This window comes from Cimex lectularius, unplaced genomic scaffold, assembly GCF_000648675.2.
Source record: "Cimex lectularius strain Harlan isolate CLEC.00 unplaced genomic scaffold, Clec_2.1 scaffold341, whole genome shotgun sequence".
NCBI classification, from domain to species: Eukaryota; Metazoa; Arthropoda; class Insecta; order Hemiptera; family Cimicidae; genus Cimex; species Cimex lectularius.
Genome location: NW_019393064.1, coordinates 249,448 through 259,373, shown reverse-complemented (window position 1 = coordinate 259,373; position 9,926 = coordinate 249,448). Strand labels below are relative to the sequence as shown.

Here is a 9,926-nt window from a genome sequence, read left to right as displayed (position 1 = left end):
AATCAATGAATTAAGGATATTTTTTTTACTTTGACTCTTTTTATTGTTTTCAATAGTCTCACACTTGTTTTAAGGTTGTATAAATAAAAGTCTTTTATCGAGATAGCACCTTCATTTCCTTTTATTATTTTTCATTAATGGCAACTAATATTTCATACATTTTAATTCTTTGTATGTTGCACATTTATTACTATACATGTATTATTTATTAAAAACAAATGTTTTGTTTTTTCTTATTGAAAAATATATATCAGCACAAAACTAGTTAGGTCATACATTTTTAGAAAGTATTCATAATTTATATATCTTATAAGCGTATTTTGATATTAAGAAAGGCTTTTAAGATGGTAGCCTTAATCGTTTTCATAATACCAACAATAATATCCTTAAATAAAGACAGGAGGGGATTCTTTAATGACTGCAATTGTTAAATGACAATCAACTAAGTACAACAAATAACACTTTTTTCTCTCTCTCTCTCTCTCTCTCTCTCTCTCTCTCTCTCTTTCTCTCTCTCTCTCCCCTATCGCTTTGCTTTTATAACCAATATTTAAGAATATTATGCAAGGGGGACATTTGATAAATGCTCTACCAAAAGTTTACACATTTTATCGTTTCTTTAAAACTAATATTAGAAACAAAAAATTAATTGCACGTTATATATGTATATTATAATGATTGAAGAATAAAATTATATTTATAGAGCTAATTAACTTAAAATTAGAAAAAACTTTTTTATCCATTTTATCTAACAATTTTATTTGCTCTTTTAAAATTAACATTTAAAATATTGGTGAGATATTATGAATGTAGATAAATATGTTACTTCTTTTTTTCCACATTACTAATTAATGCAGCTGTTATCTATAGACATAAGATTTCAAACTAATCTATTTTATTCTATTAAGTCTATCAACATGTTCAAGAAAAAAGTTCTTAGAATAATAATGGTCTCTTGAATCATTTTAAAATATAAGACTCTGTATATTTTGGATTCCTAATTATAATTTTAGCTGGCTTTCATTAGCATAAAATAATTATTTAAAGCCATTATTATTCTTTTATAATTAATTTTTACATATTTTTTTATTTAAACACTACTTTCACTATAAACATATCACAATACTTTTGTGCAATTTACCTAATAAAATAGCTATACAAATAGTGCAAAATCTTAAAAATATACAAAATAATTTTCAAATGAACAAAGAGTCTACAGTTTATGACATACTGTTTTCTATGTTTGTTAACTCTTGTCCTTTTTATTCTTCTTTTTATATTATTATTTTTACATGCCCATTTCCTGGTATATATAAAGGAACAAATAACTTAAAAAGCACATTTTTAAATAGCACAGTGAAAACAATGGTTTACCTGCCAATAAAATACAGTATTAATGTATATATATTTGAAGTAATGATGTTCAACAAGTAATTAATGTGCTTTATGCGTTAAAAAGTTCGTTTGTTTTTTAAACAGTTGCAATAAAAATCCTGAATATTTTTAACCTCTCTGTTGTGCAGACTTTTAAGAACATGTTTTTCAAAGAATTTTCGAGAAGCTCTTTGAGCAATTTGCCAACTCTGAAATGTTATAAGTAAAGAATATCTAATATACAGAACATGACTATCATCGATGCACCACCATAAAAAATATTTCCAAACTGTTCAAATTTGGATGGAGAAAAAGTAAATGCTTTGATAGAGTTCTATTTATTACTAGTGTTTAATGTTTCTATAAAATATAACATTCAGCTAACACACGCTTATGATTGTAAGTGTCTTATTGTCCCAAAAAAGTCTTGTATATAACAATTTTTCAAAAAGTATGCACCTAACAATTTTCAATCCAAGCACATTTATTTTTCACAATAAAAATTAGAATGTATTATCAATTACAAATCAGTTTACTGTTATCAATTAATAACAAAACATCTAAAGGACAGTAAAAATGTAAAAAATAAGCATTGTCAAGGCATAAAACTTAATACCGCAACACTTATATTAACATACATTTGTAGTGTTAGTTCACAACTCCAATAACTTTCAATATTGCTTGTGTCGGTAGCAAAAGTACAATTCTTTTGCTCATTTTGTCTTTAATTCATTTTTGTAAGGCAGCAAAGTATTATTTAAGTGAAGAATTGTAATATAACACTTGTAGTGATTGTACTTCCGAAAGGCACCAAAAACACATTTTAAAGCGATTTAATCCAGCGTGTACAACTGTTTTATTTGCAGTATTTGAAGTTGTCTACAAAAGAATCATTCAACAAAAAGATTTTCACTGAGCTATTGAGAATGTTAAAATACAAAAACCAACAAACAAAATTAAAAAAAAAAAAAATCAACAAATGTCAACAGGAATATAAATCGTATACAGTAAGGTACAACGTAATGTTTATATATAAATATACGATACTATATGGAGTTATATGTATATACTATACAGTGCTATACATATGAAACTATATCACATTAAAGAAAATAGTAATGAAAATGAAATATTGCTTTCAAAATCTTCTTACCAGTTCAAATAGAAGAAAATTTATTTCCAACTAAACCAAGGCAAATAATTACCCTGGTCTGAATCAAGGTTTTCTATTTACAAAAAAAAAAAAATCTCTTACATTATAATACAGGTAATAATAAAATACACTTTTTTAAAAACGTAAAAATTAAACAAGCCCGTTTTAAAGCTTGCTTTTTAAGAAGTAAGAATGAAACATAATAAAATATATATTTAAATGGCACAAACAGCCTTTCATTCTTTTCTTTTTTTAAATCTACTTTGTATAGTTTATCATCTATCTTTTACTACTGTTTTCATAATATTATTATATTTAATATAATTTAACGCAAGTTTCTTCCTTGGTTAATAATGAATTCACCGTAGTGATAAAGACAAGAACGATGAAGCGTATAAGTTGCAGCTAGACAATAAAAGAGGAAGACTTTCAAATTCACACTATATAATGAGAGTTAATGTAAAAAAATGGGATACAAATGTCTCAACAAGACTGGTGCTTATGTTATCCCAGATTGTTTCATTTTTATTGTTAAAATATAGCAAATAAAAATAAAACCTCATAAAAAGGCAAATCAGTATAAAAATATACTTTTTGATTTACTTTTTCCTTATATTTAGTCTTATTTTGGATTTTAAGTATATGTCTTGACAACATAAACACCTAAATTCCCATTTTTTTTTAAAATAATTTATATACATGTCACACACAGTAGAAAGCTACCTCGAAGATAAATCACTAAGATTAGGAAAATCTATTTGTTCCTTTAGACCTCTGTTTAGAATTATTCTCTTTCTAAAGCATCTAAAACAAGAACCTTTGAATAAATCTATGTTTAGGGTATTCGATCCTTGTAAGTTTTCAAACAGTAAAAGAGTTTTACAGATTTTTTACTGTTGAACACCCGGTTCAAACGTGATACTTTCATTATGAGGGTCATAATGACCAGCGAGATAGTAAATTTCTTGGTTTTCATACACATGGTCCAAGAATTCTGGGTCTTCTTTCATTTTCTCGAGGAAATCCTTCAACGGTACAACCTCGCATTTGTGTGAAATGGTTTGTACATCATTGCAATCATTGTGGGGTGATTCAAAAAGCCCACCCTGAAATTTCATGAGAACTTAGAAATTAAAAAAAAAAAAAAACATATAAGCACGCATATTTATTGTTTCTTAACACTCACAGGATAATTGAGATGTTCTGGTGCACCAATAGCCTCCTCCGGGTGATAAAACCAGGACACTTTCACAGCCATACTATTTTTAATGGTAGCCCATAGTGACTCAATTTTCCCTATAAACGGCCTGTCAGGTCTTCCAGTTGACACAAAAACAGCACAATCGCCAACCTTTAAAACAACTTTATTGTAATATATATATATTTTTTAAATTTAATAAAAGCAATTTTAAAACTTACAGAAATGAGATCATTTCCTCTTTGAATTGATTTATAAAAAATCTTCTTCCCTTTGCCTCGTGGGCCAAGCGCACGTCCTCGTTTCACGCCTTCACCTTTCCAAGCCCACAACTCATGCCTCTCAGGAAGGAATGCAGCGATTTTTGATTTAGATTTGACATTCTTCTTTGCCAATTTCTTCGGTTGAGGATTCTGGAAACATTGTGTATAATTCAATTAATTAACGTTTTAAGTTGAGATAAAAAAGCCAGTGTCACGAGCGGGATTCGAACCCACGACCTTCGGCTTGATACGCCGCTGCTCTACCACTTGAGCTATCGTGACCTCAATCCACTTGGACACTAACCTCCCAACTCAACCACACCTTTTGAATTTTCCCTCCTTTTTGCGCCATTTTTCAAATGTCGTGTAATCAATTTGATTCTCGGTGACAAATGAAATGGCCATGGAGAGCTTCAGTGAAGTATACTTCATTTTAGTTCATTAAATTTACTATTTTTCGTGGTCCGCTTGACCAATTAATATCATTCAATTAATTAAGGTTTTAAGTTGAGATAAAAAAGTCAGTGTCACGAGAGGGATTCAAACCCACGACCTTCAGCTTGATACACCACTACTCTACCACTTGAGCTATCATGACTTCGATCCTCTCAGACACTAACGTCCCAACTTAGTCATGGGTTCGAATCCCGCTCGTGACACTGACTTTTTTATCTCAACTTAAAACCTTAATTAATTGAATGATATTAATTGGTCAAGCGGACCACAAAAAATAGTGAATTGTGTACAATTATTTTCATCAATTCTAGTTTAAAAATATATAAAATAAAATAAATCAAGAAAAGCAACCGTATGCAAAAACATATAAAAATAGGTTTAAAACAACAGAGGTCTCATGTCAACCTACTATGCACTAATTTATGCAATAATTGATACTGTTTTGTATTAGTCTTTAATTTAACTACAAGATATACCAGGCTCCAATTTTGTTCAGAATAAAATTAACTTTTACTTACATTCAATAAACTATAAGAAAAATGTAGACAATATTAAAATGTAATTACTTTAGTAGTATCTTCTTTGGGTATCTTCTTGTCAGGTTGTGTTTTTGCCTCATCAGATTTTGTGGTCTTGTTTCGGTTCTTTTCATCTTTTTCTGTAATGAAAAAAAAATTGGTTAAACCAAAATCAATTAACAAAACTAAATTATCTTATAGACACACTTTTTTTTTTCTAAACGAATTATACATGAATTCCAAAACAACATACATAGTGCACTTCAATTTATAAAATTAATTTACCGATTGAATGTTTACGTTTGTGCTTCCTGTGATGCTTATGCTTACGTTTGTGGTGTGTTCTACAACCGTCTTTGTGTTTATGTTTATGCAGTCTTCCTCCTCTCTCGAGCAGCAAACGCCGCCTCTTCTCTTTTTTGATTCTTTTCCTTTCCTGCTCACTCTGGAAAAAGTCCTATTTAAAATTTCAAAGAGGATAAGTATGGGCGGTTTACTTGATTTACTATGTTGTTTCAATCAATATCAGAAAGTTTCAAACCTCGACAATAGATGAGATAATCGAAGGGAAATTATTATCGACACTTTCCTCATCCAAGTCATTCTCGGCCTTTGGATTTAGACTTTTTTCCGATAATTCTTCCACTTTTTCACTTGTCTTTTCTTGTTTCGGTTTCTTCTTTTTCTTCTTAGGAGGTTTGATAACGTCATCTTGTTCAAAGGGTTTTTCTTTCTTGATTTCAACTGGCTTATCTTCAACAATCTCATTTTGAGTTTTATCTGCTTTCTCTTCAACGGGACCTTTGGGTGAACTTAAATCAGCCTGTTGCTGTAAGATAAACACAAGTTTTAGACACAAATTAAACCAGTGAAGATGCTAAAGTAGTTATGAAAATATTGCTACCTCGTGTGATTTTACATTGCTATCAGCACTAGTTGATGAGTTAAGCCTCTTCCTCTTTCCCAACAAAGATAATGGATTTGGATCGTATTCTAAAAAAACAAGAGCCATTAAGATTCCTTTTATTAAATCACAAACTGCACCTGTTTACCGATTGTTGGATAATCTTGAGGCAAGAGTCTTATGTCGTCTCTATTTATCTTGCCATTATCTCCATCATCGAATTCAACGTTTACAAACTTATCTTCTTTACCACAACTCGAAGACACAGAGCCAGGATACAAGCAGTTGTACTGCTGAGACCAATATGCACATATTCTAGTTCCGGTAGTAAGAGGCGTACCTTCCAGTCTTACTTCCAATATCTTAACAAAACACAAAAAATCAGTCATGCAGTGGCCAAGGAGAAAGGGTTGAACTTTATAATATAATTACAGCGTTGTTTATAAGTTCTTCACTGCACATGATGTGTGGTTTTCTGTGCCTTTCTTTCTCCAAAACGACTTCGTAAATACCTTCAGCTTTGGCCTGAGTTATCTGTCCTGTATAAAAGAGACCTCCTTTGGCCATCATAATGGCGCAAGGAAGCTGATTCAGATGTTCTTCGGCCAATTTACAGTCCGGAGTTTCTAAATAAAATTAGAGTTAATAATTAAATATTACAGAGATTAATGTTTATTAGTTTTATTGGAAAAATAATTACGGTTGTAAGGAGATGGTTTTGGTAACTCAATTTCCTTCTCTTCTTGTTTAGGCTCCACAACCTCAACTTTCGGGACTAGTTTTACTTTTTCGGGAACTTTTTTCTTTTCGACACTTGTCGGTTTTTGTTTTTTGCCCTATTAACATGAAAAAAGGTGTTTTAATAAGCAGATTTGAAAATTAATACAGTATTTACACGATTTTAATTACTTGTTGTTCTGATATCCTCCAAACGGGTTGGATTGGAGTCTTGGGTATTTCCTTGATCTCTACTGGAACTATTTCATCAAGTTCATCATCATCATTGTAGGATTTAACCTTGAATTTAAATATAAGTCAAATTTAAATGTAAGTCAAAATTTTGTTAAATAAATTTATTTGATGTACTTTTGCTTCAGCTTTTAGCTTTGGCCGAATACGGCTTTTTGGAAGATGATCAAGGTCATCATCAGGAACTGCTAGTGGAGGAATAGGTGAATCGAGCTTTTTAACAACGTCTTTCAGTAGTTTCATTTTCTTGATAGGCGGCTTTGCAGGGCTCGAAGGTGTTAATATTGGTGGTTGGAACCTTGATGAAGATTCCGGCTCCTTTAAAAAAAAATTAATCCGTTAAAAAAACATTGCTCAATTTTGTTATAAAATAAGGCATAATGATGCTATACCTCTAAGATTGAGTTTTCAAGACTCTTTCGTTTTTTATGGGGAGTCAGTGTAGGAGGAATGGAGGACACCTTCTGCTTTGGTAGTGCACTCCAAGGTTCCAGAACCGGAGGTAGTTCAATCTTCCTTTTATCCTCTTCTGACTCCTTTATGTCTTCATCATCTTCAACTGAAAGTTTGAATAAATATGAATTGTTACTTATTATTAAATAATAATTAAATAATTAGTTTAATTACCAAATTTAATTATCTTTTTTGGCCTTCCTGGTCTCTTTTTTGGAAGTATTGGAGGTTTAGAAGTTGTATCTGGAGATACTGGCTCAGGAGTAGTAATTTTCTTAATTGCTATTGTAGTTTTTATATCACCTAACGGTGATAGTTGAGGCGGGGGTGTTGGTGTCCTTGATGGGGGTGTGTTTTCTCTTGAAGTCCTTTCCATTTTTACTAATTACAAAAATAAATCATGTGAATCAAACTGACAAATAAGGTATCAGTAGTTCGATTTACCTTTTTTTAGCTTGAGTGGCAAAAACTTTTTAACCGGTTTTGTTACTGTTAACTCGCTTTTCTGCGACAATTTAATAGGTGTGATAGTCGGTTCTAGAGGTTCAGGTTTTGGGCTCAAGCTGGGTGGTGTATCCAAATTTGGAAGGTTGATCTGCGTATTTGTCTCGACTTGTGCATTCAGCGTGCCAGGAGAAGGCGAATCCTCAGTGAAACCATTAAAGAAACCGTGATTGGCCGCTACTTCGCACAACAGGCCAAGTCCTCCACCGTAGTGTCTTTCTGATTCTTGAGAAACTTCATTTTGTTCGGGTGAACTTTGATATTTTTCATGCTGAGCAATACTGTTCGAGAGGAGTTCTAAGCCGCTCAAATCCGGCTCGGTGAGTGAACTGATTTTGAGGAAAGTGTCTTCGGTTTTGACCTGAACAGTTTCTTTCTCACTAAGAGAATCGTCTTCGTTTGTGGATTCCACCTGTCTACCTTCATCTTGTACAGATATTTCCTCATTCTCCTCTTTCACCTTTGTTGGCCCAACTTCTTCATCACTAACTACAGGTGTTTCAGTCTGGTTTGAAGCATCTTGTACTATTGTTTTCAAACTCTCGTCTTCCTCTTCATAAGTGGACTTGGAGTCCTCACTAACATTCGGAGGTGATGTCGCCTAAAAATTATTTAAATAAATTTGTTAATTGAATGTTAAAACAATAAACAATAAATAATTTTTATTATTTTATTATTATTATTATTATTATTCAATTCACTAGTTTCATGGTCCGCTTGACCAATTAATGTATTACAATTAATTAAGGTTTTCAGTTGAGATAAAAAAAATGGCAAAAAGGAGGGCAAATTCAAAAGGTGTGGTTGAGATGGGAAGTCCGAGTGGATCGAGGTCACAATAGCTCAAGTGGTAGAGCAGCGGCGTATCAAGCCGAAGATCGTGGGTTCGAATCCCGCTCGTGCCAATGACTTTTTTATCTCAACTGAAAACCTTAATTAATTGTAATGTTTATTTAATGTTTTTACAGTTGGTTAATAAATAAAATTATTCTATACCTGATCAATGAGGTTATTATCTTGTTCAGTTTTAATTTCCTGTTTGACAATAACAGGGCTTTCAACAGAAGGCAAGACAGGAGTAATATCTTGTCTCATAAAATTGGTTTCTGTGTGATGGTGGCTAATGACCAGACTCGGATGCATATGTTGAAGTAGACCACCCTGTGTACTGAAGCCACCACTTTCCATGCCAATTATTTGTGGGTTTATAACCGTATTTTCAAGATGATTTGATATGACCAAATTCTGGTTTATGAGGCTATGAGCTTCAGCTACTTGTGTGCTCAGCAAGAGAGAGTTGTTGTGGTGGGATGTAGAAGTCGCGAATGGCATCTGCTGAATCAGAACGGAACTGAATTGCTGCGGTGAAAGAGTCGGTTGAAGGACCAGACCCTGTGATCCTCCCTGACCAACCGTAGGAGAACTAGACTTCGTGAGTTCACACGGGAACATGACTCCTGGAATTATTTTAAAATTAAATCCTAAAATCGAACGGGTCTTTAAGTTCAGAATTTACCAGTAACAGGATCATGAATCTGCCTCCTTTTATCTGAAATTTGCTGCTGAGGAGCAAGTGTAACAAGCCTATCTGAAAGAAGAACAGGCTGCGGCTGAGGAGGTGCTTGCATTACCTGCATTGGAGGTGCAACGTTATTCCCCGGCCATACCACTGCCCTCTGCATTCCTCCTTCTAACAAATTTAAGTTTTATAAACAAAAAAGAAAAAAATATTATAGGAGGAAAAAATATTACCTAATCCTGGACCTTGCAAAAGCATGAGTTGCCCACTCACCGGGTCCCTCACAACAAGCTGCTGAATAGGCATGCTTTGATCCATGCCATTTCCTAATATTAAAAATTTAAAATTAGTAATAATAAAAGCTTTATAAATAAAATTTTAAAGTAAATTCAACAAACCAGTTGGAGCAAATTGCCAGTGTGATGGTGCTAAAGGCCATGATGGCACTTGGGTAGTTGTCCTGTCCTGGCATGTCACAACCGCTTAAAAAGAAAACAAAATTAATTTTTAATCTTTAAATTTGCAGATTTTTAAATATTAAATTAAATTACAATTAATTAAGGTTTTTAGTTGAGATAAAAAAGTCAATGGCACAAGCGGGATTCGAACCCACGA

The 9,926-nt window shown here is 32.4% G+C and overlaps 1 protein-coding gene across 1 annotated transcript in view; it reads right to left on the bottom strand.

The window, feature by feature from the left end:
- Positions 1–97: 97 nt before the first annotated feature.
- Positions 98–9,926, bottom strand: part of LOC106673135 (F-actin-monooxygenase MICAL3) — a 73,008-nt gene continuing 63,179 nt past the window's right edge. The window contains exons 8-26 of the mRNA XM_014405133.2: positions 9,710–9,793; positions 9,545–9,637; positions 9,309–9,482; positions 8,789–9,249; positions 7,733–8,393; positions 7,463–7,669; positions 7,228–7,394; positions 6,953–7,153; positions 6,776–6,883; positions 6,567–6,702; positions 6,299–6,492; positions 6,015–6,228; positions 5,867–5,955; positions 5,504–5,791; positions 5,248–5,419; positions 5,011–5,102; positions 3,947–4,138; positions 3,714–3,878; positions 98–3,633 (exon numbers count right to left, since the gene is read on the bottom strand). Of these exons, the coding sequence (XP_014260619.1) occupies positions 3,418–3,633; positions 3,714–3,878; positions 3,947–4,138; positions 5,011–5,102; positions 5,248–5,419; positions 5,504–5,791; positions 5,867–5,955; positions 6,015–6,228; positions 6,299–6,492; positions 6,567–6,702; positions 6,776–6,883; positions 6,953–7,153; positions 7,228–7,394; positions 7,463–7,669; positions 7,733–8,393; positions 8,789–9,249; positions 9,309–9,482; positions 9,545–9,637; positions 9,710–9,793 (3,914 nt within the window). The 3' untranslated portion in view covers positions 98–3,417. The remainder of the gene's footprint in view (positions 3,634–3,713; positions 3,879–3,946; positions 4,139–5,010; positions 5,103–5,247; positions 5,420–5,503; positions 5,792–5,866; positions 5,956–6,014; positions 6,229–6,298; positions 6,493–6,566; positions 6,703–6,775; positions 6,884–6,952; positions 7,154–7,227; positions 7,395–7,462; positions 7,670–7,732; positions 8,394–8,788; positions 9,250–9,308; positions 9,483–9,544; positions 9,638–9,709; positions 9,794–9,926) is intronic.